This window comes from Tympanuchus pallidicinctus, unplaced genomic scaffold (assembly GCF_026119805.1).
Source record: "Tympanuchus pallidicinctus isolate F22 unplaced genomic scaffold, pur_lepc_1.0 scaffold3, whole genome shotgun sequence".
Lineage (NCBI taxonomy): Eukaryota > Metazoa > Chordata > Aves > Galliformes > Phasianidae > Tympanuchus > Tympanuchus pallidicinctus.
In genome coordinates this window covers 47,799,306-47,822,311 of record NW_026294747.1, presented here as the reverse complement: position 1 = coordinate 47,822,311, position 23,006 = coordinate 47,799,306, and the positions used below count along the sequence as shown (strand labels likewise).

General features: G+C 35.3%; 1 protein-coding gene across 5 annotated transcripts in view; it reads right to left on the bottom strand.

The window, feature by feature from the left end:
- Window positions 1-23,006, bottom strand: part of WDR25 (WD repeat domain 25) — a 59,267-nt gene that overhangs the window by 12,771 nt on the left and 23,490 nt on the right. For all 5 annotated transcript variants that reach the window (XM_052692851.1, XM_052692852.1, XM_052692850.1 and 2 more), the window contains 2 exons: window positions 12,078-12,225; window positions 3,515-3,645 (listed from right to left, as the gene is read on the bottom strand). In XM_052692851.1, the coding sequence (XP_052548811.1) occupies window positions 3,515-3,645; window positions 12,078-12,225 (279 nt within the window). The remainder of the gene's footprint in view (window positions 1-3,514; window positions 3,646-12,077; window positions 12,226-23,006) is intronic.

The following is a 23,006-nucleotide window of genomic DNA, read 5'->3' as shown; positions in this document are numbered from 1 at the left end:
AAACATGCTCTCTATGTCCGAGAGTTTGAAATACAATTACATTATTTTGTAGAAATGATGCACGCACAGTACCATTCTGCAAGAGGAAGCCAAGAGCAGCCAATTCATCATTTTTCCTCTTCTCCACTCCATTCTGATCTTAAACATCCACTCAGTACATATGCACACCCTAAGTTTTTCAAATCAAAACACCATTTTAGAACCAAAACAAATGTTGGTGCCTAACAGTTCACATCCACCACTGATCTACAGCTATATTAAATGGGAAACAAGGGACAACAGAAACTCTCTCCTTCCTTTTGAAATATTTCATAGTAGGAGACGCTGCTGCGTTAGTCAGTCACAATACATACAAAACTTCATGGCTTTTAAACTAACAAACACATCAGAAAAAGAGATCAACATCTGTTACAAGGCTAAACCCACTTTTTCCATTTTTAAGGTGATTAAACACTGTTTCTTTTCAAAATTAATACTCCTAACGTATTGCTTTATCTGATAGATTTCTGCCTGATAAAGTTATGCAAGAATACATTTGTTTCCTAATGAATAAAGCAGGTAACAACACCTAAAAATTCCCCAAGATTACCAGGAACAGAATGTGTTCAGAAGAAATGAGCTAGTAGGATTTTCTTGATTGTTTTTAATTTCACCAAGCTTAAAACTTTCTTATTTTACCTGGGGGAATAAACATTCATTCACTTGTTTGTTCTCTTGAAAAGTAAATTATTCCCTTGTAGAACAGTGGGATATTTCCCTTACCTCTTCATTAGCACCAGTTTACCGAAACAGTTACGCAAAATCTGAGCACTGCAGTGCCCTGCAGTTACAGAAATAAACAAGGTTTGCATTTCTCAACATTCAGCAGTTCTTTACAGCAGGTCCAGAGGCTGGAGCTTCAGCATTATAAACACAAATGCATGGTTAGTCATTGAGAAATAAAAAAATACATTATTCTGCTAGTCTATAGAAAAAAAATTACTTTTACAGTAACTGTTTGTCCTCTGGAAATGAATTATAGATGTCACCCAAAGCATTCATTACTGGCTCTGAATGCAGATATACATGCAGAAGCTACTCGAAGGTGATTCCACATCATCTCAAGTCAGGCAACTGGGAGTTTGATTTTCAGAATTACAGAAGATATAAATAGTACTGAAGTCTACAGTTTATCAGTGCAAGTTTGCTACTTTGTCTGCTTATTGTTTTTTATGAAAAGCATCATATCTCACAAACCACACATTGGCCCCATCTCTTATTCTCCTGTAACCTCCATCTCAACACATCTTCTTATTGCAATAATGCCTCCTGTAAACAACGTTCTACGCTTTCTCTGCTTTCCTACTCCCTGTTCCAGCAATGCTATTCATCAGCACCAAGAGAAAGTATTGAAACTGAAATTTCATAAAGTGGATTCAAGGTGCAAGAAGAACACCATTCTTCAAGCCAGCTGCCTTTGTGACACTTTTCAAACTCAAAACCAAAGCATAAAGGATTGGCAGAGATACTGACAATAGGAGGGCATCAAAATCCACAGATGACTTAGAACTTATTCAGCACAAGCATTAAAATGGTAGCTATCATTTTACTTCTACTTGAGTCAATACCAGTTTAACATAATCCTCTGGTCTTTACATCACAGACTCTGGTAGTAGAATTGCAGGAAAAAAATCTTACTCAAGCGTAACGCTTTGAACTGTGAATATCCTTACTGAAAAAAAAAATAAAATCTGTTTATCTCACTGAAAGTGAAGTGCTTTCTCCACTTATCTGTATTTGAAATTGTCACCTACCTACCGTACATGAAAGATTTCTCACCACATCCCTCCATAGCTGCCCCCTTTCAGACAGGCACCTTTTTGCAACATACCATATTGTGCATTTATTACTATGGAGCACCATCAGTTATTATTTTCTTTCTGTAGAGACTGGGCACCTTAGACACATGCAAGCTGAAAGTATTGCAATTTTTGGCATGAACATGCTCATTAATCACAGTTGATTTCAAATCCGGAGTAAAATCATCATTGTGGCATTCTCAGACAGTCACAAAAGACAAAAAGATACAGATGTAAAATCCATCACTGAGAAACAGCAGAAAAGAAAGGAAGAACATCTCTGGCTTTGCACACAAGTATGCCATCATTTGATTTTGTGAATAACTATAACGTTATTTACAGGAAAATTTATTGCATCGTGTTAGAAAATCTTTCTCTATGCATCATACAAGCATGATGCATGGGATAAATTCACACTTATGAAGGTTTTCCTGCTGACACTGTAACTCTGTAACTCCTAGTAATTTAATTTGCAGCGTAGCCTCAGACTTGGCACTCTGGATATGTGTTTATTGATGTTCCTTTAAGAACTTATTCACATAACAAAAGCCTAATGTATAGAATCAACACAATTACTAATAAAGAAGTCTCATTACATTGAACAAATTGAATTTTTTCCTCAAAAATCAGTGAGAAATTCAAAGGAACAATTGCAGCTCAGGATCTAGATCGTGGATCACACAAGAATACTGTACTCCCTCGATACAGTGACGCTCATATCAACTTCAGAACTCTCACATGGTGCCCTCCTTTCTGAAATATATCTTCTTACATCCCTCACCTACTATTCTGTTTAGAGAGACAGCGTTTGAATAAGTAATCCTTGTCTTCTTCAGATCCCTTCTGCCACCTTCAAGAGCAAACAGATGGCTAACTATGATGAGTAGGCTCTACCCACACAAAAATTCAAAAGAAAACAAACAAGTATTCACTTTACAGTCACTTCTGCTCTTTGAGCTGTTCTGCCCATACAGCTTCCACTTGGTATCACAGTACAGCTCTGGTCTTCCCTGAGCTCCAAATGGCACATGGGAGTGCAGTGTTCTGCATTCTTCAAGTTAAAGTAAAGGCAGAAGCTATTTGTGCCTCTGTGTAGCTTTTCGTGCATGTAAAGCTACCCCAAGCTACTATGCAAGAGATACATTATCTTGAACCACCTGTTACAGATTAAAGAGCTTCCTAGTTGTTCAATTACCTTTTTTAAAAGAAAAAAAAAAATAATAAAAAAATAGAAAATAAAGTTAACTTCACAGAATCATAGAAATAGAAATATAGAATATCTTGGGTTAGAATTGTCTTGGATTGGAAGGGACCTCAAAGATCAGCAAGTTCCAACTCCACTGCCGCAGAGACTTGAAGTGAGCTATTAGATTAATTTAGTTCAACTGAACATTACCCATATTTATAGAAGGAAACAATAATTGTGTTCATTTTGTACCATGTTCATCTCTGTGCTTCAAAAACATTACAGAGGTTCATATAAACGAATAGCAACAAAGTCAATGACAAATGCAAAATTCTTCAAAATAAGATTTCATCAAAAGACCAGGATATTGAGCAGCTTAGTAATAATTGCACATTCAACCCAGGAAACATCCACAATATGGTGGGGGAAAAAAAAAAAAAAAAAGAAAAAGAAAAAAAAGGAAAGAAAAGAAAAGAAAGTTTTCCATTACCTTACAAATCCTTATATCCCATGCTTTAACTTCTGGACTGAATCCTCCACAAATGAAAACATTCGAATCTGTAGGGTGGAACTTCAGTGTGCTGATTCTAAATTCATTTTTACTGCTGATGATTTGCCTCCCTAAAATAAAGTGAGAACTGAAAATTAGAATTTGATCAAAAAAAAGAAACTAATTTCAACCACGTTTCAAAAATACCTAGGTTGTTAAAGGTGAATGTTTCTATTTGAACATTTCAAGTGTCTGGGACTCCTCTGGTTTTCTGAAAACATAAGATTGAAATCAGTAATTTCTTCCCACATTAAACAAATCCTGTACCACTAACTGCTTTTTACTGACAGAACTTTTTACTGAGAGGAGAGAATCAGAAGGTTGGCAAACGAAGGAGAGGAGCTCCACCAAAGTCCCCATTCAGCTGATAAGGCTAAACCTCCTAAATCTAATAGAAGAATATTTCCCAAAAAGAAGTCACAGTCTTTCTTTTATCAGTGGGATGAAAATAATAACCATAAGAAAAGAGTACTGTCCATGTAGAAATCCCACATTCCAAAATGTACTACAGCTATGGAGTGGTTTATATTTCTGTGAAGGGAGGATTGAGCCTCCAACTTGAAAGAAGGCAATAATTTGCATATCTTATGAAGGCAATAGCTGTTCCCATGGATACACTGTTCCCAACATTTAATTGTTCACGCTAATCTTCACAGGATCCTGTGGCTAATATCAATTGTATTGTACACTCTTTCAAAGACAACAGAATTTGTCAAGGTTAATTTATAGGACTTTTCCACAGTCCACTGCCTTTGTTCTAACAAATTCATGACATTAATGTACATTCACTGAACTATTATTTTTGGACTAGCAGCATAGATAAATACTTCATTTCACAATTTCAACTGTGTGTTATCTTCCACATATCAGATGGAGCAGCCCTTCAGTATCTAAAGGGAGGGCTATGAGAAAGAAAGGGGCAGACTCTTTAGCAGAGTCTATTGTGACAGAACAAGGAGAAATGGTTTCAGACTAAAACAGGAGAGATTTAGGTTGGATATAAGGGATATAAGAGTTAAGTTCTTTACAATGAGGGGGAGGGGGCAGGGGGAGGCACTGCAACAGCTTGCCCAGAGAGGTGGTAGATGACCTGACCCCTGAGACATTTGCTGGACAGGGCTTTGAGCACCTGATCAGGTGTAGGTGTCCCTGTTCATGGCAGGGGAGTTGCACCACAAGAATCTCTTCCAACTAAAACAATTTTATAATTCTGTGATTATAAAGTTACAGTGAAGAAGCCACTGGATAAGGAAGTATTAGGAAGGAAAGCTTATACTATTACAAAGCTTCTCAAAATATTCATTAATCCAGATTTTCATCAAGTGAGAGACGCCTTAAGAGTCTTAAACAACTGAAAGTACTTTGAGCTAAAAACATTAGTGATGAGTGTAAATATTTCCGGTTAGGTCAACAACACTGAAAATTTAGCTTTTTTCATGCTTACTTTATGGTTTAGAGCCAATTAATTTGATTTCATCATCAGTTCCACTTTCACCATCTGCTCAAATAAGCTTACACAGTCAAGAGAATAAGGCTTGTCAAATTATTTACTTATTCATTGTAAAGAAAAGAAGAGATAGATTGTACTTCATCACATGCATACTCTTTGAGCTGGCACTGGCAAGGAAAATAGACTGCAGGGATTTTAAGGAGAGGAGTTTGCTGCTCCTCTAATGTTGCACATGAACATAGTTTGCTTTTTTTTTTTTTTTCTCCTTTTTTAACGGTTCAATCTGTGTGATCTCTGATCATCCATGCAAGATCTAAAGGTTCTCTCTATCACTACTGAGGGGAACACTTAACTCAATCCTCAATATTCCTTCCCCCAAAAGAAAAAGAAGGTCACAAAGACAACAGAGGCCTTCTCTTCAAAACGTGTGCAACATTGATCATCTTTCTGGGAGCTTGTAGCATCCTAACAACGAGGTAAGAGAAAAAAGACTCCATGGAAAAGGAGAAGTTATTAAAATCATCTGTAATAGGAGCAACAAAACGTTACTCTAATCTGTGCCACTAACAGGCATCATTTGAAGGCTAGCAAAAAGCTGCATAACTGTGCATCTTACTCAGTCCTGCAAATTACTTGAAAAAAATTACTGAATTTGCACACAGAGGCTCTCTAGTTGGTTTAAAAGCACTTTGCTTCCAAGGAATTATGTTTGTGTAAATTTAACAAAGGAGTTTAAACCATGTTTATATGGTACTGTAATCAGAAATTTGAAAAAGTATAGCCTACTTGTACTACCCTTTTCAAACAAGAATTACAACATGAGATCAAGCAGTCTGATCAAGCATACCATTCAAACAGTATTGCATATATATGCAAGTCGCTCTGAAAGTAGTGCCTCCTTTTTCTTTCCGTGGAAACTACAACAGATACAAAGAGCACAAGAACACAATTTGATAGGGTAGTTCTCAGCTACAAAACACTATTTCTCAACATAGTCACCACCATTAGCTGTGCATTTTCACCAGCCATGAACAACAGCCTTCATGGTGCGCTCATAAAAATCTGCATCAGTGGAGGTCTGTCACTGTCATTATGCTGAACAAACCCCCCACCACCACATTGTGCTCACATCCACTGTTTGGTCTCCATTAAACATTCAGTAATGTCAATGGGTACAATTGTTTCCACATGGAGGAACTTAGTGACACATCTTTGTTTGCAACACAATGTTGCAATGTAACTGAATATTGGCAGGAAGGTTCAGCCTCTACTACCATACAGCCAACAACCATCTCTGATGTTGTGAGCCAACAGAATAAGCAATACTTTTGCAGCAGCCCTCATATTTAAAGACCCAGTGGTCTTGTCATCTTGAACCCTGAAGAACATTAACTGCTCAACTGAATTTACTGAGATCTAGTTTTACCTCCGCAAGACTTCTGTCTGTTAAAATTAAACACACTCAACTTCCGGGGCCTTATTTTATATACTGCAAAAGATGTTCTTTGAGCAGAAGAATCTCTTATCTGCAATAGAGTACAATGGTTGTAAATCAGCAAGCTTGTATATATCTTTATTGTGTATGTATTTACTGCATGTTAGTTCCTACAGATAGTGTATCAAAGGCCAGACCAAAACTCATCAAGTACAGAAAATCCTATTTTCTGAAACTTGATTTGGCTAGGGAAGACACATGATCATTTTCCTCAGTGAAGACTGTTATTCCAAAGCAAACAGTTCCCTCAATCTTTAATTTTCGCATTTTTAGTAACAATACCTACTACATCTTTGCATTGTGTTTTGTACAGTACTTTAATTCAATTCTTCATTCATTAAAGGCTCACCAGCAACATACACAGTGTGAAAATATCCTTAAAGAGATCCTGAACATATGTTTCTGCTCATTTTATGCTGCAACCTACTGTGAAACTGCTCAACTATGAAATCAGATATTTTAAAGGCTATTTAACATTGTGAATTTTTCACAGAACATCAGAACGGTTATCGAGCACAGGCTGCTTCTGTAACTGTGTTGAGTGGTCCTAAGGTTCACACTCCTACCTGCAAAATCCAAAACATTCACTTCCATACACTAATCAGTAAAGAAAAGTGGCAAGGACATGAGAGTAATTTTGCAAAGTAGATTAGATTTCCCTATTGTGTTTACAAAAAGACATGAGACAACACTTTAAAAAAAAAAAAAAAAAAAAAAAAAAAAAAATCTCATTACAGTGACAACCTCTCTCTCATGTACAACAGTGAGAAGAAAATTAGATTGATCAGACATGATTCGTTCTTAACAAATTGATGTTGGCTGTTAGTTGTCCCTCTTATCTTGCTGTGCTTACAAATTGTTTAGTTATTTCTCGAAGGAGTAAAGTTACAACAATTACATGTATTTCCTATTTGTTTTTCCCTTACGTAGTCATAAATTTTTAGTACTTCAGCTATTAAATCTTTTACCTTTCGTCCTTGGAAAAATTTCAAAAATAACCTCTCCCCCTTCTTAAAAGGAATTCACACTTCTGAATATAAAGACTAATGAAGTGCTACCTCCTCGCTGGAGGATGACCACTAATGCATGTTCAACATATTACTCAAAACTGCTGGATTTTTGGGTGGACTGTTGTGACCTCTCAAAAATGTCCGTGCACATTCAAAAGGCTAAAATAAAATAATCTATTAAATGTTATTTTTTGTGAGATGTCACATAAAATATTCATGCTAGTACTATCATGCTATTCATGCCTAATACCATATACACAGTAGTAGAAGAAAAAAGGTAGGAACAGGAGGAGAAAGTCACAGAACTTGATGTTTATTTATGAACACTAAATTTTCTATCTGAGCAAACGGAATTACATTAGCAATAATCTTGTTATAACTATAGGGCTAACAAACTTGAATAGAAAAGAAAACAGAAAAGTAAATGTGGACCATCCTCATGAAGGTACAAAATATCCCATTAACAAACTCTCAACATAATTTAAAATAAAATAAATTTAAAAACAGCAAAAAATAAAACAGATGCAAGTGACCATCCTATCTCACCACATAAATAAAAAATTTCTTTTCAAACCTATGACTACATTTCTGTGCCCTGCCTATGGAAATGTGAAATATTTCAAAATAATTTAAATTCCCCCACTGGAACTCTGAGCATGTTACATTTGAAATCAAGCTCAGTACATGAAGAGAAATACAATTGTAGCTTTTGGCAACTTGGGAAAAGTGCCAAAGTTTCTTGGAACATTCCCTCTCTCATAATATTAAAGAATGAAAAGTATCTATAATACGCAGATAATATTAATCCAGCCACTGTTCTGCCTATGCTATTAGTGTTTGCACTGTTTCATTTGTGACTAACGAAAAATCCACTTATGAATAAAATATTCCAAGAATAAAATAGATATAAATAACTTTTAAAAATATAACTCCCCTTCTAAAATTGGTAGAGAATTTGCACTTCATTTGGATGTAACAAGGTAAACGTCAAATGTGTCTGACCTTGAATTGTTTATAAAATAAATTTTGTTAGAATAAAATGTTCAGTGCTCTCTGAGAATATTAATTGCTATTCGGTGAAGAAATAAAACACTATCAGAATTGTCACTAGTAGAACAGGAATATAGATGCACTGCAAAACGTACACAACCAAGGAGACCTGTTGGTTCATATGCTGCAGTACCAATCTCGCATTTCTGAAACCTTTCAGAAAGTTTATTTTTATAATGAAAAAACACAAGTGAAATAGAACAATTAAAAATATCAATCATTATTCTTCACAAGCAACTCATTTTTTGGATTTACTAATATTTATGAACATCATACTGCAGCTCTGAACTTTCCCCATGCTAATTGTTGCCACAGAACTGCTCCCATGAATAACTGAATTCCTGAAATATTTTATGCATACTTCAGATCAGACCTATACTCTGCAGAATAGAAACTGTTTCCATGAAAACCAAAGGTGTAGAGAGTCATAACAGGTGTTAGGATAGTGAATGACCATTTATGATAATAAAAAATAATCTATTAAAAATGCCTTTAGAAGATTCGAAAAACGTCTATTTTCAAATTCACTAAACCAGGGCAAGTTAACACTTTGTACCTCATTACTTGAATTCTCTTTGTTCCCCGTTCTTCCCCATAGAAGCACTGACCCTGAATCATAGCACAGTACGCTATGGAACAGGTTGCCCAGAGAGGTTGTGGATGCCCCATCCTTGGAGACATTCAAGCTCAGGCTGGAAGGGGCTCTGAGCTGTGGGCATTCATTGCAGGGGAGCCGGGATAGATGACCTCTAAGGATCCCCTCTAGCTCAAAAAATCCTATGATTCTATGAACCTAGCAAGTTAGACTTTCAGTGGATATCTAGTCTAATCCCTTACTCAAGATCAGATCTAGTTGTGGTAGGTTATGCAGTTCTGAAGTATGGAGACCTCATGGCCTCTCTAGAATGCCTGTTTTAGTGTTTGATGACCTTGATTTGAGACAAAGTTCGCAATATGCCTATGTTTGTTCTTCATCTCCCATCCTTTCAAAGAAGAGCCAGTCACTGTTTTCTCTATGATGGTACTTCCCGTTGAAAAACCTTCTAACGGGTTGTCATTAGACCCAGAACAAACAAAATGTTAGGCCATAATTTTCAGTTAATAAGGCAGAGAAAAATAACTCAAAATGCTTCCTTCAAATAAATAAATAAATAAATAAATCCCCACACCTTTAAAAGCCATTCTCTATAGTCTGTGAGGTTTCTTTTGATGAAAAAGATGTAGCAGTTTTTACAACACGTATGTAATATTGGGAAAAAAAATGTACTGAAAATTAAAATAAGAAAGATTAAAATTCAAAGTTGACTAAAATGTTGAGACAGAACAATATGCACAAGAAATGGGCACAGAACCTTAAAGACAGCATTATTTATAAAATCCCATCAGTACGCATTTACTGCATTTAAGACCATTGCTAGTTAGTTCAGTCTAGCTATGGAAAGTAATTAACAATGATGTCCAAAAAAGCATATAAAAGTCCTCTGTGAAGAAACAGTTCTACCATGTATCTGAAGTTAATGAAAGAAGAAATCATTTCAGTACAAATGAACAGCAAGGAGGAATGAATGATTCAGTGAATTAATGTAAATCAAAATCTTATAGCAGTCTTAGAGTTTTTCAAATGGAAATGAGTCTTTTTATATCAAATTGATTTGAATTCCAAAGGCAAACTGCTTGCCCGGTTTCTTTGGAAAGAATTAACTGAAATTATGAAAAGGAGTAACTTTACAACAGAGAAGGAAATGGCCTGGATGTGTATGAAATCTGAATAAAATTCCTATCCCTTACTCTCAGTTTCCAAGTCAGGTGAATATCAATGAAAGCCAGTTCGAAATATCAACAGTAGAAATGCATTTGACAGAAGAAACCCTGTATTCATGAAATAAGGCAATAATGAACACCCTCTATTTTAAATGATTCTGATAACTCACTATGCCTTTGAACACAGAATTTACTCATGCAGCAAGGAATAGCTCAGAGGTCAGTAAGGAAAGAGCCAGCTATAAGCTCAGCTGTTTTGAAACTCATGCTAAAAATTATGCTAACTATTGCTATTGTTTCCATCACCTAAAAACACTAGAAATACCTTCTTTCTAATAAAATAAACAACTACCATTCCATTCCTGGACAGTTACATGAGCAATTTTCAAAATTAAAATAGATCATTACAATTATGTCCTTTGGAATTTTTTCAATAACTTTAGGAAACAAGACTTTGCCCTGGCTGTCCTTTCAAATGGCTCAGGCACATAAAATGTGTTCTGTCACTATAAATCCCCTCAGTGACAGAAGCCATTCTGTTCTAGATTTATAAGCACCTCTGTTAAAAGTTAAATCCACGTAGATTAGTAAATTTCAGTTATATGTGAGTCTAGAAACAAGAAGACTGCTACAATTAAGGCTGAAAATAAGATAAAAAGTCTTGTAGTATAAATGGCTTGGTATATTACTTCATGTAACACTACTACATCAGATACATAACATTCTTCTTACTGTTAAAACCATGAATATTCTGAAAACACCAATATTGTATAACTGTGTCACATGTTTTACAGTATCTCCCTTCCAGCCATCACTGAATTTAAAAACTTCTTTGTGTGAGAAACAGCGAAAAAAATAAATTCCTATAGCATGGAAAAGAACCTTGCCTTGATGTGAACAATATTCACACATTTCCTCAACCATTTTCTCAGTATTCCCAGTTTATTCAATTCTCTGGATACTTCCATACAAATTCCTTCTTAATTTTATATAAGATAAAACCCTCTTAAACAAAAGCTTCTTGTCATTTTTGTCTGGATGTCTTTTGCAGTGTTATACAAAAAACATTGCATGTTTGCAGAGGTAAATATTTAAAAACAAATTAAGAAGGAAAAATAAAAAATTGCATCTCTTCAATAAACCATTTGAGGCCTAATCCCACATTTATACCCACACAGATGTGCTGTTACAAATGGTCCCAAAGAACACCACTGTATGAATGCTGATAACATAGATAAAGAAGTAATGCTCACAGAATCCATTTGGCTTGTGAAGGAAACGCAAGGAGGCAGAGCATTAGTTGAATATTGATTGTTGAGTTCACAACGTTTAAATTCCCAATCAAATTCATAATGCAGATTCAATCTCAAATTTCACATTGGAATTTGTGCTTCTGTGCTCTCTAGTTACATACAGAAGTCAATGTTAAGGGGCTCTGCAAACTCTTTAATGAATAACTGCAACAGCATAAAAACTACTCAGGTGTCATTCTGCCTACTTATGCAGTATCCGACAACAGAAATTGCGTGTGGTCACGAGGTTAGAGACATTCTGGTCTTTTTAAGAATCTTAAACTACCCTTAATTGTGAGAAACTTTTTAATGAAGGACATCTCAAGAATTCTAACCGAGATCTATAGATTTTATGCATGTTTTCAAACAAAGCTCACAAGATCCAAATCTATCTGCACTCAAAGGTGACAAATACTGCTAAAATGTACCAGTATGTGGCCTTTACCTGTCTCCACATCTGTTAGGTGCAGCATGGAATCAAAGCCGCCACTGAGGATCCTTCTTCCACAAGATGACCACTGGGCAGCTCGGACAGCACAGGAATGACAGGAAAACGTCCTCAAACAACCACCTGTGTCCACAGCATCCCATACCTTAAAAAAAGATAAGGGCAACTTGGATCGTTAAAAAAAGAATAATTTAAGTGTACCGATAACTAGCTAGAGCAAGTCACTTTCTGACTAAGAAAGCTTTGCATTCCAAATGCATATCTGTTAAGCTGTAAATATCTGTTTGAAATAATTGCATGGTTGATTAGAATTAAGGCATTTTATTAACAAGGCATGAATATGTAATGCATTTCCATGACTTACTTTATTTCTTGAAACATCTCTATTGCTCTCAGTGGCATTTTGTGTTATAATTTCCCATCTATATTTCTGCTTTTCTGTTCACAGATGCATCTAAATACCGTTTCTCATGTTTTCTTTGAAGTTTTTTTGCTTTTATCAGACCTTCCTAGCAGATTGCAGCTTCCACATCTGCCTATAAATGGGCTATAATCATCTTTCTCAGTCTTGCAGTTTGGAGTTTTAAGTAGAATTCGTCCTTAACTTTGCTGAGGAGTCATATAAGAATATCATCTTAGAAATATAAAGAAAGGATAGGCCTAAGCCCTCATTTTTCAGTTTATTTCGGACCAAATTAGATCAATGCTCAGCACTTCCGAAAATCTCATTCTAGTAGTTATCTGCTTATTTTTATATAACAACTAACATTTGCAGAATACAAATAGCTCAATTCATACTTTAAGAAGCATTTTAAAACATAAATCGTTTCCAACTAAGACATTTTAGAATACAGAACTTCTAGATGTAATTATAACTTCAATTACAGCTGTTATTTGGATTGTCTAATGAAATATATACCAACTTCTATAACACTAGTAAATCCTCAATTTTATTTCTTCTAATATTAATAGTACAAATAAGTCAACGCTTTGGTAGTGCTTCATGACAGGTTTATTACAGTATCAGTCAGAAAGTAAAACCCAAAGCAATTTATTGCTTTGAAGTCACCATTTTACTTCACTGTACTTCTCTTGGTAATTAGTCATTTCCACCCTTTAAAAACTAGCATATTTTAAATAACATTGCTTATGAGCTTGGAGGGTTACTCTGAATTTTGTCTAATCTAATTAACTAAATTTTAAGATTGCTTGTACAATACTGGGTACACACTAGGCAATTTGCAGAATATAAAAAAATGACCTTTTTAATAAGTGAGACCAATTTCTACTTTTAGATATGTCTACATGAGTCAGTACTGAATTACAATTGACTTGTGATTTTGATTTAAATTGATTTAAAATTTTGCCTTTTAAAATATGTTAAAACAATAACAATCCAGTAAATGCAAGAAAAAATAGGTATGTATATTGTAGCATCAGCACAATTCACAGAAAAACATACGCAAGAAAGGAGAAATGAAAACTTCTGGTCATGCATTTCTATTTTGAATTCTATTTTTCCTCACACTGGACAAAAAGGACGCAATACCATTATTAGACAGCCTATACTCAGAAGGCAATATTACATTATACAGAATTTTTTCATCCAAGGATCTTCTAGCAAAGACTATAGTTCTGCAACGCAAAGTAATCAATAACTATTAATTACTTGAATAGCCTGTTAAGGTTGTAACTGTGATGGCCATATCCAAAAAAAGAAAAGAAATCAGGAAAATGTAATATTAAGCTGCTTTTGAAAGCAAGTATCTCTGCTTTACTGAGTTTTAATGATCATTTCAAGCTTCATAGTATTAGAAAGGGTTAATTGCGTCTTGGAGTGCTTTTAATATGAAGAAGCTAATGAATGAATCCAGATGAAAGGAAAACAGGTGGCACGTGCCTCAGATATTTTTCTGTCATGTCTCCCTGATTAAGTATGAAAACTTAATTTTCACAAGAAGGATGAAATAAAGTAAGTTCTTAGCACTAGCCTGATTAGGGAAAAAAAACAACTGCATAAATGGGAAAAGTGCAGCCTTAAAACTGCACATTTCTCTCCACTTTTTGAAATGGAACTGATTGACTCATATGGATGAGACTACCAACCACATACCAGGGGAAAGTCACTCAATAACATATTTCTCCCTGCAATTATATTCTTTATCAGGTCCTTTTGCTCAAGCAAGAGCGGTGTTGCAATGCCTTCTGGTATCACAGCAACATGGACAAGGCAGACTTGACTGAGGACATTCACTTAGTTTACCTACCAATTAACATAGAATTGCGAACTCATAGAATCACAAGGTTGGAAAGGACCTACAAGACCATCCAGTCCAACTGTCCTCCTGCCACCATTGCTACCGCAAGCTACTAAATCATATCTTGTAGCACTTCATCCAGATGCCTCTTGAACAGTGCCAGGGACAGCAACTCCACCACCTCCCTGCAGGCCATTCCAGTGTCTGACCACTTTCTGAGAGAAAATGTATTTCCTTACATCTAATCTAAACCTCCTCTGGCACAACTTTCCATTGTGGCTATTTGTTGCCTGGGAAAAGAGGTCAAACCCCTCCTCATCACAACTTCCCTTCAGGAAATTCTTTACCAGGACCATACGCATTGCAGGGGGTTGGAGCTGGAGGGGCTTTTAGGGCCTTCCAATCCAAGCCGTCCTATGATGATTCTATGATTCCCTTTCACATGTCCTCCCACTTGTCCTCATGTTTCCTCAAGTGTGCCCTTGCATCTTCTGCACATAGTGGCTGCCCCCATCCCTAGCAACAGCAGATGGGGTCTTCCTGAAGGAATTTTTCAAATCTTTTGTCTGGTGGCTGTACTTCAGTGTAACATTAATACAGTAGTATGTGTCTCATTTCATCCGCAGAATAATTTCAAGTTTTTAAGTTTCCATGTTCATTTTCCCAGGACAAGGGAAGCTCTACTTGCTATTTGCAAGACAGATATTTGATATTTACAGTTAGCTCCTCAGCAATCACTTAAGGGACACAGTCATGCCCACAAAATGTCACATAAAGGTGAGCCATTGAAAATCAAGATACAAAAGTGCGTGCAGCACCGAAAACAAGGCAATTAAAGAACAAGCTTTGCACATTCTATACGCATAAGAAATTACCAAAAAGTGGGAACTATGAATGCTTAACTGTAATAGAATGTCTCTAACCCAAGTGATGAAAACTCTCTGCGCTTGAAAGCAATAGAGATGTTAACTGAGCTATGAGCACAAATGGAAAACCCACTGCATGTCATTACCAAATTTCATTAAAGGATCATCATAAAGACGACATCATATTTGCATTCTTAAGTAGTTCTTCATTTGTGTGGTATGGTTTTTCCACTGCTTTATCAAAAGAAATTAAAAAAAAAAGGAGGGGGGGGGGGGCGGGGGAGGGGGAAGGTTTTGCTAACAAGAGAATTCCATATACTCCATCAAATGCTTCAGATGATTGCCAGCTCCATAGCTGGTGCTTATTCTCTATGGGCATCCACACACATTAAAAAAGGAAGGAGACTGCTGCAAAGGGATGAATCTTGTTTATGCAAAATCACTTCTCTCTGACAAACATTCAAATGTCAGATTAACAGATTCTCCAGGACGAAAAGTATTTTAGGGCTTTTCTTTCAACCGCCTAAGAGATTGTTAAGTAGTTGAGGAATAATTTATGTGTAAGTCTTTCTAGACTTGCTTTCTTTGCTTTATTTATATGCTGGCTCAAGCCAGTATAGAACAATAAGGCTAAAATGAAAGTCTAAAAGACTGCATTGATGTATCCTGCAGAGCTGCAAAACACTCAACATGATGCCTGAACATGGATTCACATTCTCTAAATTACCATGGTAAATAATAAAAAAACATCATTTAACATTTAATATCAGTTAATCATTTAACATCATTATTTAAGTATAGAGCACAACAATTGTGCTGGTTACAATATACCCACCAGAATTCAGCAACAATTTTTTTTTTTCAAGTCTTGATAAAAGATACATGACAAGAATTCCCTAGAAATAAAGGACTATTAAAACTCAGCATCTAAGAACAGTGTATAAAAGTCACTACTGTTATAACTACAGCTTTAATCTCAAAGAAAATGGTTTTAAGAATTTAATCATCTTAAAATTACTTAGATTTATTTTATATACCAAATATTGCTGACCTCTAGGCATACTAGTAATATAAACCTCTAACATAAAGCTCTATAAAACAAACTTACAGATTTACGTGAAATAAAGGATTACATATTCAATACATAATAAAATACTTAGGCAGGGGGACAGTTCACTAAAAATAAATACAGGCTGAGATATACATATTTTTCCATAGGTGTTTAAACATGTATGCCAACTATTATAGGACTAAATGCCATCACATACCTGTGTGGAAGGACAAATCTATATTCAATTATCTTTACCGAGAGATCAATTGTTCTAAGTGTTGCTGCTTCCTTCCAAAACTCAGTTCTTACTGACACTCAGTACTATTTCTACCTGAAACAAATTCTCATTAAATCTGAAGTTGCTCTTTTATGTTGTGATGTTAGGTGTGATTTTAATTGCTGAAGTAAAAAGTTGAAAGCACAAATTTCAGCCCACTACTCTGAAAACTTTCCATCACATTTTCAAGCAACATTTTACATTATAAACCAGTAACCATCCATCCTTTCCCTTCACAAAGAACCCCCAAAACATTAAAATATGTGATTGCCATGAGTAAAAAGCATACATCATTGTATTAACTTCTTTAAATCAACGATTACAAATGAACTCTCCAAAATTTGAAAGAGAAACAGCCAAGATACAAAGATTTGAAATTAGCTAATTATTTTCAAAGATTTTCTTCAGTACATTTCTGGAATTAATGTATCATGAACACCTCAAACGCATTTTTTCCAATTTTGTTAAAATTGGCTTTGATGTGTCAAGCTCATTCATTTTTCACTATTAGTTCTTGCTCTTTTGCGATTCGCTATTTATAACATCGCCCTTCCATTTCTTTCTCCATTGACTGCTTTCATTACATTTCCTCTTCTATTACAGAAAGTATGGTGATTATATGGTTATCTGATAGGATTAATATACAACGCCAAAATGGCAGGTATGAACTGCCAAGGGACAAATTATACCAGTGATATCATTTGAAAAAAAAATATATCTGATGGATTTTCTAATTCAAATACTTTTTCACATTCTGCATCATTTTTGGAAATAAAAGCATCAAAAGTTGCTTGCTTTCCTCCATCATTTGGAAACACTGCGAAAATTCTGCAACTATCCTTTTTTGTCCTTCTCACCTTCAAAAGTCCATAAATTGTATAAACTAAACAATATAAGAGATTATGTTTCTGGGTTCTACTATTTTCTGTCTGAAAGCTTTCAGGAAAACAGCTCCTGAAAATCAAGTACTTTGGGTTGAAGTTAAAAAAATTCTCAAGGCAAATCACAAAAGACAGGATGAGAGGGTAAACATTTGATACTCAACTAAATAGCAGGCACAGAAGAATGCTGAGGGGTGTGCTATACTATCAGCTAGGACACAGAATAAAGGCTTTTGTCATTGACTGGACAAACTAGGCTTCAATTCCTAAGTCACAGCATCATAAGTAGAGTAACAAAAGTTGTGAGAACTAATCTAACACGTGACTGATGAATTAGGAATTGAATGCGTATCTTTCATTGGCGTTCTCTATTCTGTGCTGGCCTCCAAGCAAATTGGATTGCAGAAAGTAAAATATAGCCACCTTAATTTGAGAAAGAAAGAGATGCATCTACTCAGGCAGTCAACTGCACAATGAAATCAAGAACAATGATTTAACTGCGATAAATTAGAGGTTAGAAGTATCAGGCAGGAAGTTGTACACATTTAAAATTTGCATAAATAAAATAATTTCAGCAGAGACGAGAATAATAAACAATAAATTAATTTCAGGACCATGCACAACAAAATTTTAAAAATTCTGAATGCATCAATTCAAGCTAGTTTCAGCAAAACATCCATATTGAAATAATAGAACTTCTTTCCCCTTAACTTAAACATGACATGTCATTCTATCTTAATTATGAACTTCCTCTATCAATGGCTTCTACTTCACAAATGATAAAAAAAATTCCAGATACATAACCAAAATGATACTGTTTAAGAAACAGTCCTGTGCAACTATGAACCAAGGGTCTGGAAAAATCAAGAGCCCATATCAGGATTTACATGTATTAAGCGTTATATGTTAAGTGTTATGTATTAATCAATTTTCAATTAAGTAGGATGCAAATAGATGTTCAGATTGTTACACAGAATATGATTTAAGGGCATACCACCTTCATGTGAAAGGTAAATGTCCCTTAAAAGAGCCTTTCAGCAGAATCTGTAAAGCTAAAGAAAAGCTAGCACATTTTCAAATGTTATGAACACTTACTGTTAGAATGTTTAAAAGTGTGCCAGGGAACATATTTTAAACGACATCTATTTTCCTAATCTAGACATGGTGTAAAAGATACATATCAACGCTGTCACTTCAGCAAGCACTTAGTAAATTCCACTAGCTTCCTTTTTGCAGCTGATCTATTTCAAAACACTATTATTTTATCAATCCAAAGCAGTAGGACAAGCGACTCAAAGAAATGCCAACTTGATTATTTTTTTAATATCCGATTAAGAGTTTGTATTTGGAAGGTTTATTACTGAAATATTCTCACTATGGTAGAAAGAAGGAGAACGGAAAGTAGCAAAAAATAACAAATTAAATTAGCCAAGACAACTAGCATAAGGTCTCACTTCATTTTTCAACAAAAACATAACATTAAATTGTTTCAAGTACATTTGTTAAACCAACGAGGTGGAAAGTGTCTCCTTATAAGAGAACAGTACGTTAGATATTAATACAATAGGTATTTTTCTGTTGAGGATTTCATTCTGACAGAAGCATACAGCAATTACCATACCTCATACCAGTAGCATACTGCTAACTTGATTAGCAGTACTAATAGAAACCAGACAGCAGCATGAAAACTGATTTTGCCAATCACATAAAGCCATTATTTATTGTTCAAAGCAATTACCAGGAATTCAACAATAATTTCAACAGTGATACATTCAAAGAGTTACAGAAAGTACCAGCCGGCCCACCAACTGACAGCATCTGGTCACCCTAACTTTCAAGGCACGATGGATGTGATTACAACTCCCAAGCAGCCCATCAAAGAGATAGGGAAAACACAAGTGCCATGAATATTGTGGTCTAGAAGCTTATTTCCTAACAGACCAGAAAGGCCACAGACCTCAAAGTAGAAGAAAGCGTCCAATACAAAGTTCCATTTTACTGGATTTGACGTATGTGTTCCAACTGTCTTTCATTTGGGTAAAATTCAAGAAATCTGAGAAACTATCCAAAATTTACTAATCACTGATCAGACTTAGGGTATTCTTCACTTTTCCCACAGATCTCAATTACCTGGATGAACATTGTCACTGTTCATATAAGCATAAATATTGGTACTTGAAGAGAGAAGAAGGATCTGCTATGATAGGACGAAAGGCAATGGTTTCAAACTAAAAGAGGGGAGATTTAGGTTTTTGGGGGGTTTTGTTTGGTTTTTTGTTTGTTTTTTTTGTTGTTTTTTTTTTCCTGTTTTTACAGTAAGGGTAGTGAGTCACTGGCACAGGTTACCCAGACAGGTGGTGGACAGCCTGTTCCTGGAGATGCACAAGGTCAAGCTGGATGGAACTTTGAGCAATCTAACCAAGCTGAGGTGTCCCTGTTAATTGCAGGGGAGTTAGATTAGATGACATTTAAAGGCCTCTTCAAACTTAAATGGTTCAATGATTCTATGACTCTAAGACCTAGAAACCTTTAAATGCCTATAGAAGCACTATACGCACAAGGTCTTTTCCAACCTGAACAATTCTATGATTCTCTGAAGCTTTTGGGTCAAGGCATCGACGTTTTCAGTTGGCAAGGGAACAGATGAATTAAGTAGAATTCTATAAAAAAATAAGTTAAAAAACCACAGCTAAAATCCAAAACTGCTATGAATCTCATCATATACACCATGGGAATGTCCTTGGCAAAGTCTTAATAACAGCTATTACGCTCAACCTGAGCTGAGAATATACTTAATGATTCTGTACTGCCACAAACAACCTTCAGCACAAGGAAAACCTGACCAACAAATCAAATTAAAATACATAAACTGGCTGAGATTTTGTCACTAGAAATAATTAATACAGCTTCCATGGGAGTCTTTGCAAGTCATAAGTGGCAAACGGAGCTCTTAAGAGAGATGTAAAAGAAAAAAAAAAAAAAAAGGATTAATGGTAAAAGACTAAATGGTAAAAAAAAAAACTATCTATGGTACACAGATATTTACTTTAACTAGCAAGTTAAATTTTATATTTTCACCGTACCAAAAACTAAAATATAATGCTATTCACTGTATGTTTGTCAGAAAGAACTAATTTAACCAGAAAATCATTCTTTGTTCAATCCTCTTGGTTTATAAATGGAAAAGTAAAGAGAGAAGTAAGAGAGCATTGCCATGAGTAAATTCCTATTTCTTGGACACAATTTGTTCCCAGAACTAGAGAAAGATAAGATGGGAAGCCAGGATAAGATATTACTTCTGTTTGGAGGTCTGCGGTATTCTTTCTTAATCGTTAATCATATGAAGATTCTAAACAAACAAGCTCAGTTCACCAACTTCTCACAGCCTTTTCATAGGCAGTCCTTCACCTGAGGATTTTTTGATAACACAAACATTTCTTGACTGGGTGAAATGCTGCGGAACACAAAGAACACACATATAAATGTTGGGACATGAAAGATGAGAACAGAAACAATGTATTTAAACTCTTGTTTAATGTAAAGAAAGTGGTGTAACACTACTTAAATTGAACTTTCCAAATAGAATTAGAATCATAGAATACCCCAAACTGGAAGGGACCCACAAAAAAACTCAAATCCAACTCTTGGCTACAAACAGAACTACCTGAAAATCAAATCATGTGCCTGGGAGAGTTGCCCAAATGCTTCTTGACCCCTTGCAGGCTTGGTGCTATGACCACAGCTCTAGGGAACCCATTCCAACTTTTTTCATTACTATTATTTTTTAATAACTTTTGTTTGCTCAAAAGTTACAGGCACAGTAAATATGGGAGCCCAAATAAAACTGTCAAGGTATGAACAAGCTCAGGATGACAGCTTGGCCTTGGCAACAGCTTTGGCAACAAAGTGAAAATCATCAGAATTACTCAATATCAGCTATATGTGAGTGCTTTCATGACATAGCAACTCATAGCAAAACTTAATTTCTATTACATCATAACTGTAGGAGTGACTGCTAAATCTGTCATAACTTCAAACCGTTTCCATTCAACAGCTAGGGCTTCACAAAAATAAAGCTGAATAGGCACTTTCCTTCAGACTGCTTTCACACAACAAAACAAGCACTGGGTATGAAATAAATCACAACACTTATTTTCAGAGTCACACATACACAATAAAAAAAAAAAAAAAAATGCACCATTAGAAATCTTCTTCTTCCTAACTGGAAGCCAAATCAACTTAACACACATGTAAATGTTATTAAGTAATACAGATAAGTTTTCATGAAAACAAGTTACAACCTACTATTTCTCAGACTACTATATTATTGCTCGGAGACAAAACATGTAAGTATGGAAGATAAGCTATATACAACAACATCGTCATCATCTAACACTTCCTTTATTTGACAGAAAGACAACTTAGAGCATTTGTTATATTTAAGAAACCAACGAAAAAAAATTAAGACAACGTAACTTGTATTGCTACAGTCTGTTGTGGAATGCAATTATGAGAAGGTAAAACTACTTTGATACAAGCCCTCAGAGATACTATTAAGATGCCATTAAAACACCATTATAATGTTAAACAGCAAAACAACTTCATTACGAGTCATACCATCATTTTAAACAGCGGAACACAAAAAAAGGCCAACTAAAATCAGACAAACTACCAGTTCTAACCATAATAAGTATTCTAAGTCAAAATAACTACGTCATCCTCACTTCGGGTCTTCTATTTTGCAATTTTTAAGTTTGTTAATCTTCACTAGCTTATGTAAGAATTAAGGTCTGATATCCAAGGTGGCATTCACAAGGGTTGAGGAAGCTGAGGGAAGAGGGTTGTTAAACTAAATGGCAAGCCTCTGAGTAGAACCAAATATCTGGATTTCAATTTCTCAATATTATTCTATCTACTGTAAGTTACCCTTCTAACTGAAGAGGTCTTAACAACACAAATCATTTATCATTAAGCAATTAGTAGGTTTATACGTACATTGCTAAATGTAATATTAAGAAAACCTGGTAAATTTATGTCCCCATGATGAGCATTTGGATGGAAAAAATACTGCAGGATGACTACTATATTCATTAGATATATACTGATTTATTCATCTTCAGGCATTGGAAATGCCTCTCTGCTTAGATTCTTAGATTCTTTTCTTCACACCAGAAAGATTGTTTCCCTCAAAAATCTGAAGGTAAGTTCAGGTTATTTTAGCTGCATTTCCACAGCTAATCACGTTGCTGCTCTGATGTAGCTTTGCCACAGTGAAACAGATGCTGAATGGCTACAGAGATGGGAGAAATGCCAGTCAGAGCACTGGTCTGGTGCGACACTGCAGGGATACATGATATCCACAGAGCAGAAGCATCAGAATGGTAACCAGCCAGTTCCTCACTGAATACAACTTTAAAAGTGGATACTATTAGAGAACACAGAAAAATCAACCACATCTCTTTTCTTTGAATATTTATGAAAAAAAATTTAAAAGTAAAGCCTAAGTGGTTTTCAGTCTGTTTCCATAACTGAAAGACTCCCCTGGGAAGGACACAATATGCAGCTACCTTAAGCCAACTGTCAAGTCACTTGC